Raw genomic sequence first — 8,098 nt, 5'->3', positions numbered from 1 at the left:
TTAAATCCTACCAGCAGTGCTTCATACTCCGCTTCATTGTTGGTGGCTCTGAATTCAAGCCGGAGTGCTTGACTCAAGGACGTACCTTCTGGTGTCTGTAGTTTGATCCCAATGCCTGCCCCCATCTGATTTGAGGATCCGTCGACGAATAGTTTCCACAAGCAACCACGAAGGTCTTCCTCCATGTCTTCTGAATCACATTCTAGTAAAAAATCTGCCACTGCTTGCCCTTTGACTGCCGTTCTGGGTTCATATGCTATGTCAAATGAGCTTAACTCTATGGCCCACTTTGTCATTCTTCCTAAGAGGTCTGGCTTGTGCAGGATTATTCTGATAGGGAAGGTGGTTAGAACGATGATATGATGGGATTCAAAGTAATGCCTGAGCTTTCGTTTCGCATGCACTAGCGAGAGTATTACCCGCTCGGCTTTTGAATAACGTCGTTCGGCCTCAGTCATCGTTTTGCTAACATAGAACACTGGATATTGCTTCCCCTCTGGACAACGGATCAGAACGCCACTTGTCGCGATGCTGGACACCCCGAGGTATAAAAATAGTTTTTCTCCTGGTTCTAGAGCTGACAGAACCGGAAGATTCTGCATATATTCTCTCAGACCAGTTAATGCTAGGCGTTGTTCATCCCCCAAACTTGTCTGCCATGATTTCGTATTGTGTCAAAAAATGGTTTGCAACGATCTGACAATTTAGAAATGAATCGGCTCAATGTTGCGATCCGTCCCGTAAGAGTTTGCACTTCCTTAACTGTTGTCGGCTCGACATTCTTAGTCAAAGCTTCTGCTTGGGCTGGGCTAGCTTCTATGCCTCTATGATTAACCACGTGTCCCAAGAATTGACCAGAACTCACGCCGAATGAGCACTTGGTTGGATTGAGCTTCATTCCGTAGTGCCTCAACACGTCAAATACATCTTGCAGATGTTTCAGATGGTTAATTTTCTTCTTACTTTTTACTACCATGTCATCAATGTAAGCTTCCACGGTCTTCCCTATTTGAGCCTTGAAAATTTTGCTAATAAGTCTTTGGTAAGTTGCTCCGGCGTTCTTCAGTCCGAATGGCATGACTTTGTAGCAATAGGTCCCGCGCTCGGTAACGAAAGAAGTTTTCTCTTCATCAGCGGGGTTCATGGGGATCTGATTATAACCTGAATAAGCATCTAAAAAGGTTAAACACTCATATCCAGTAGTAGCATCCACCATTTAATCAATTTTCAGCAGCGGAAAGCTATCCTTCAGACAGGCTTTGTTTAAATTGGTGAAATCAATGCACACTCGCCATTTCCCATTCTTCTTCTGCACAACAACAACATTTGATAACCAGTCAGGATAATACACTTCTCTTATAAATCCCGCATCAAATAGCCTGTCAACCTCCTCGGCTATGATATGGTTACGCTCTAGAGCAAACCTTCGCTGCTTCTGCTTTACAGGTTTTGCATTGGGATTTACGTTTAAGGAGTGACAGGATACAGAAGGATCGATTCCAGGCATGTCTAGGTGGCTTCATGCAAATACATCGGCGTTTTAAGACAAGAACTTAACTAACTCCTGGTTCTCCTCCACGGCGAGTTGTTCCCCCACTTTGGTTGTTCGTTTCGGTCTGAACCGATCGATCTGCACATCAACCAGGGATTCTTCGGTCAAGTCCACTGGCTCCTCCTCCCCACTCTGCTTGGGGAGAGGCTCCTGTAATTGCTATCTCGGGCTTGTCGAACAAATGGGAGCTTTCCCTTTTCCAGCATACTTCAGTGTTACTGAATAACATTCCTTAGCTGCAACCTGGTCCCCATGAATGTCAATCACCTTAGTTCCGTCTGGCCCCAGGCATCTCATTACTTGATGCAGAGTGGAAGAAACACCTTGAACTCTGTGGAGCCACCCTCTACCTATCAAAAGGTTGTAAGAAGGATGAATCTCGACAACTACAAAGGTCTCCATTAGAGCCCTCTCTGCAGCGTGTACTGCTACCTCCACCATACCGATGGGCTCCACTCGTTTTCCACCAAACCCTAGCAAGGGATTTCCAGTGGGCTTGAGTTGATCCGGTTTGATCTCGAGTCGATCAAATGTGTTCCTCGGCATGACGTTCGCACTACTTCCAGGATCAATCAAAACTCTGCATACCAAACATTCGGCTACTGTCAAACTGACGACCAAGAGGTCCTCATGAGGGATCTGAACACGCAATAGATCTGTTCTGTCAAACTTTATCTGTGTTGATGCGCTCTGTTGGTGCAGATTGTTAACACCGCTTATCCTCCTCTTCATCCGTGCCTGGCGAAGGCGTGTTCGAAACAATTCTTCTGACTCCTCAGTAGGCTCAGGCCGACCGTGAATTGCATTGATTAGTCGAACTGGTTGCGTATTGTAAGAGTTCGACTTCTGATTCCTCTTCACGTGCTCCATTGGTTGGTTCTGTTCCATTGCCGGGCTTTGGATATAACTGGCGAACTCCCCTTTGGCTATCAGCATCTATACCTGTCCCTTAAGTTCCTGCATTCATTAGTCTGATGGCCAAAGTCAAAATGAAATGCACAATGCTTAGACTGATCCCTCTGTTCGAGGGGTTGTCTGATCGGTAAAGGAGATCGGAACTTATCTTTATTTTTTTGGTACAGCCTTGCTAAGGTGACTTTCAACGGAGTAACCAGCTCTTCCTCCCTGGGCCTCTTCTCAGATTTCTACGAGGTCTGACGCTGTGGCTGAATCTGCTTTTGTCTGATCTTTGCTTTGGTTTTCTCCTCTGTGGATATGACGGATGTCTTCCGAGCGTTAGCTGCCTCTTCTTCTTCCAAGCGCACAAATCCATCAGCTCTTTCATTAAGTTCATCCATAGTTTTCGGCGTATTCACGACCAAGCTTGTGTGGAATGGAGTGCCACGAGTCATGGCCAGTATAAACGCTTGAACCGCGGTAAAAGGATGACATTCAATCACCATACTCTTAGTAAGGTTAAACCTAGTTAGGAAAGCCTGGAGATGCTCATCCTCATGCTGCTTCATTGTGAATAGGCTCGAAATGTCCTTTGTTGGACGCTTATTTCCATAATATTAGCTTATGAACCGATCACACAAGCTTCGGAAGCTGTCCACTGAGCCCCTCGGTAGGTTCTTGAACCAATTGAGCGCTGGTCCAGCTAGACTTGTAGGGAAGCACTTGCACATCAATGAGTCATTCTCAGTGTTCAGAGCCATTTTCAACTGGATGTGATACACATGATGATCAATCGGATCGGTCGTTCCGTCGAACAGAATGAAAACGGGCATGGAAAATTTCCTCGGACTCGGAACATTCAGAATCTCATCGGTGAACGGTGAATCAACCGTTCGAGCTACTGAGTGGAGCGCTTCATTTTCTCTCTGGAACCCCGCGGTTGCTCACTGATCTACAGATCTTCTCTCTGAGCCGCGATAGTCGAACATCGTCATGGAAGGCCGATAAGTCGGATCGAATGATCTGTCCTCAACAAACTCTCTGTGCCATGGAGGCATAGCTTTGTGACGATCAAACTCCATTGCTTCACCTCAGCTGAGCGTTTCTTGATGTGGATCAAAAGTCATGGCTTCGTTTCGCCTGATCTGCTCACGCCGTGGATCCACGTGAGTTGATCCTTCACAATCATCAATACGACGAGGATTTGGCGGCAAATCGTTTGGCCGGACTTCCTAGCGGTGAAGATCTGTCAGATTGTTCCCTTCCTCCTCGCCGTGATGTGCCACATCAGTACGTGCAACTTGTTCTCCCGCCGGGAGCGGTCGCGGAATCACCGGAACTTCTTGACGCTGCATTTCAGTCCTTAAATCTGCATTCTCTCTTCTGAGAGCTTCGATCATGCTCATCAACTCATCAAGCTTCATATGCTGGACATTCTCTACCGTATTGGAGTGCTCATCCCCAGTCATCATTCCAGAACGGAGTAAAGGCATGAATCGTAAATTCTAAGTTAGATCGGATTCTCGCTGACGCGAATCACGACAGATCTAAACTCCAATTTTACGGGTTTTGCTTTCTCTTCGATAGATCAGAGTTTTTTCGGCGTCTGAGCTTGTCGGATCGGGCCGCGATAGAGTGAATCACGGCTGCGTAAACCTAACGCCAATCTCTCAGAATCAATCAAGAATCCAGAATCTCTTAAAAGCCAACCGCAATATCTTAGATCTGGACTAAACTTCTACAAATCAGGTTTCGTCGTCATCAATCAGTCGGAATCAACATGACGTTGATCAAACATGAATCAGCCTTTAACGTATTCCCACAGACGGCGCCAATTGAAGATGTAAGAGATTCACTCATCTTTCTCTCTTTAGAATTCTTACACTTCAACAAAATGAAAATTCCAAAAAATCATCCTCCCCTTTCTCTACTCGTAATGGTCTATTTATAGACCATTACAAATACTCTAACCAACTTATTACATAAGGCTCCTATTCAAAGGCTTTCTTCCTTTTGGGCCTGACTTTCAGTGTTGCGTTATGGGCTGGGTTCAACAGTTCGGTCCGATCCTTCGTTCGTGGGTGTTGGGCTTACTACGCTACCTTTTTTGCTTAGGCTCGGACCTACCATCCAACCTGATCATTCACTCGCGGGTCAGGTCTGGTCCAATCCGTCTTTGACATCCTCAGTTTCAGTGTGAGAGGGGACAATTTTCTCGAGCTGTACTCGACCACCCGCATCGTGGAAGCAAAGCCTCTTGAGGCCGAAAGTCTTATGACGCGGTGTTTTTCACCGCCGTGGACGGTGATCGTAAAAGGTGCAGAAGCGATAAGGAAGAAGTAGAACAGAAGCCAGTGAAGAAGGAAAGGTCATCGGAATCTGACACTTCTTCATTAAGTGGTCAAACAGCTTGTCCGTTCACACCTTGTTGGAAGGTGGTTTGGGATCAGAATGTCGATGGTATCTTTAATCTCTCCCCATTATCTCCCCACCCACCGTTATGTTATTCTGAGCTCATGGTCATATGAAATTGTAATTTTGAAGTGTAAAATAATTTTCTAAAAATGGCAACCTTTAGTTATTCACTACATTGATATATTTTGCAAAATATCTACGTTGATTAAGTTTTCCTCTTTACTTCTGGAATTAATAGATTAAATTATTTAATGAAAGGAAAAATATAAATTGAGGTTTTTGAATCATCTCCTCTAAAAATGACACAGGATTGCACTCAAGAATTGATATGTTCTAACCCTAACATGAACTAGAACTAAATCTATTTGAACAATTTTACTACGCATAAGAATTGGAACCAAATTAGACAGCGAGAACTACGTTGATTTGGCTGTTAATTAGATCAGTAAATGGCTATGGCCATGTGTATTTGTGTGTGTGAGAGAGTGGGAATAGAGAGAATGGAGTTGGAACATCATTGTAGTACCATGCTTGTTTGTGGGTCTCTGTCTGTTTGTAGTGATCAGCATAAATAATTATTTCTCACGAAAAAAAAAAAAATTCTGACAGACCCAAATCAAATTAAAATATTAGGCACAAGCATCAACTATGGCAATCAATTGGACATTAATTAAAACACTATAATAGATGCATATATATATATAGAAAGAGGGAGAACAAAATGAACTGAGAGCTGAGGAACATACAGGAATAAAATAAAAGGAAGGCCAGAATGATGAATTGATGAGGAAAGAGGAGTGAATTGCAAAACCCTGTTTCAGATTTAGCATGAAACCAGTTTACTCAGTGGTTGGCTGGTTTTAGAAACCAGTTGTTTAGCTCTGTAAGTTTTTCATCATGTTCACAAGAAAAATATTAATTAATCTAATTTTACTTTTTTTAGAAAGTTTTATTTTGAATTTACAAATGTTATTGTTAGTTGGTGATCATGTGTTAGAGTTTTAGCAGAAAGAAGAACTAGATAATTTCATATAGTAATGTTTGTTGCGGAATTTGATGGTTCTAGAGAGAAGAAGAGAAGTGGAAGGGAAAATGGGTTTCATCGGAAAAAAGAGAGGCCAAATGCTATATAAGATCAGAGGGTATAATGGTCATAATGAAGGTCACTTTTGGAATTAATAGTCAATATTTAATCACGTGCAAAAGCTTATGAGTTTTTTGGTGTGGGGGGTGGGGGGGGCTCAGGGGGTATTTTGAATAAGTCCAAAATGCATAAAATTGTTAATCAATAGAATAACAGTTGTATTTATTTGATAATTAATAGTATGAATAATTCAGTAATATATATTTATATAAATATAATTAATATAAAATAAACTTGTATAATTAATATTAATAATTAATATAATACGTACACTCAAGCATAATTAATTCATTAAAAAAATGTGTAACTAATATAATTAGCAGATATGAGGCGTCTTTTTCTCACAATCATTTTATAATGAGATACGAGACCTCTTATTTTATTGTAATCTGTTGACACTTATTTTTGCAAAATTTGTGTAGCATGGCAACTAATTTAGGGATATGTAGCAATTGTTTTAGTGATAATAACATATTCTTAAAGTGGGATGTGGTGCGATAGTCCAGTAATAGAGCATGTGTTGCTTGTGACTAAAGGTCCAGGTTCAAATTAAAAAAAAAAAAAAACAAAAATGTTCTAACAGTGGGTTTAAAATCACTGGACCACCTCATTTACAATTATTCATATTCCAATCATGTTTCATAGTTAATCCAAATTTCCTAGTGTAGTCCAACTCCTTCTTAGTTAATTTTTCTAGTTCAGGTTTTTTTTTTTTTTTTTTACTCACACACACATGTCTCTTCTGAAACTTGAACCCCTAACCTCCCTTTAAGAGGTAAGAAGCCGATCTTACCTCTTAATTAGTTTCCTTTTGCAGTATCATTATATTTCCGGTAATTATTATAGCTTTCTATTTCAAGTCCAAATTTACAATTTCAGTTTCTCTTTCCATTTTCTTGCAATTACTTCTTCGTCCTTTTCACTTAAGGCCGTTTGAACTCAATTAGGAGGAGTTTCATATCTCACACATTGCCTAGTCCGTAATCTTCACAAAAGAGACTCAGTTTGACTACTCTTTACAGTTTAAACCAAGCTCTTTGATTTTGGCACGCCCACACTTAGCAAATTTCTAAATAGACTAGTCTTACGAATTTAAGGGATCATCAATCAACATAATCACCTTATAGTTAAGTCGCCCGAATATTATGCTATTCTCTTGAAATTCATATTACGTTGAGAAGAGTCGTTACACCTACAACGAGTTAAATTTATAAACTAATCTATACCCCCACATGAGATGCATGACAAGATTAATGTGCCTTAAGAAATGTATTCCAAAAGAAATGGCAGATCATAGACCATGTAAAGAGAATGATACTTGAACTGCACATAATCTGTTCATTATTTATCTTATAAGTCACTTTAGAAAAGTAAGATTTGATTTAGTGAGAAGATAGCAAATGTAAAGATTGTTTAAATATAATATGATAGAACTATAGTAATTAAAGATTAAAGTACAAGGAATGAGGAATTGTAGAAGTTCTAGAATAGGAAACAAATTATAGATTATTAAGAAAAAAAAAAAAAAAAAAAAAAAAAAAAAGAACGTGCAGTTACATATAAATAACCAGGGTATAAATCGATACTTTTTTGGCATTGTTAATTCCATTGTTATGTATATTGCTATACACCACAATATTCTTCTTCTTTTCTTTTTCTTTTTTTCTTTTTTTTTTGGTAAATAGTGTTGTAGAAGTCAAGGTTTTCAATTTTCATAGACGAGAAAATCAAATTTGGCATTATATATATATATATATATATATTTTACCCATAAAGCATTTTAAGAGACTTGAACCTTTATAGTTAATCTATAGATATATTACTGTTATTTAAAGGCCAATATAATTTTAAGCTTTCATATAAAAATTTTGTTTTCATAATGTCATGTTGGGCACTTTGAAACTAATTTATTTTTATTTTATTTTTACAGCAAGCTTCAATTACATGCACATACTTTTACTAGAGTGATATGTACAAGTAGAAGAAAGCTATAAGTGGATATTCTTAGGATAAATTAAATTGTACTAAACTAGTTCTTTTTCAAATTCGTCAAAATAATAAACATTAAACAGTTTATTACGTATAATTTG

At 39.6% G+C, this 8,098-nt stretch overlaps 1 protein-coding gene across 1 annotated transcript; it reads right to left on the bottom strand.

Annotated features, from left to right (window-relative positions):
* Positions 1-1,711: 1,711 nt before the first annotated feature.
* On the bottom strand, positions 1,712-2,488 carry LOC132277902 (uncharacterized). The gene has a single exon (XM_059779741.1). The coding sequence runs from the start codon at positions 2,486-2,488 to the stop codon at positions 1,712-1,714; it is 777 nt and encodes a 258-aa protein (XP_059635724.1).
* Positions 2,489-8,098: the final 5,610 nt, after the last annotated feature.

Source organism: Cornus florida, unplaced genomic scaffold (genome assembly GCF_030987335.1).
Source record: "Cornus florida cultivar Cherokee Brave unplaced genomic scaffold, ASM3098733v1 CherokeeBrave_3.0.0_Hap2_Chr10, whole genome shotgun sequence".
NCBI classification, from domain to species: domain Eukaryota; kingdom Viridiplantae; phylum Streptophyta; class Magnoliopsida; order Cornales; family Cornaceae; genus Cornus; species Cornus florida.
This window is presented reverse-complemented; position numbering and strand designations above follow the sequence as displayed.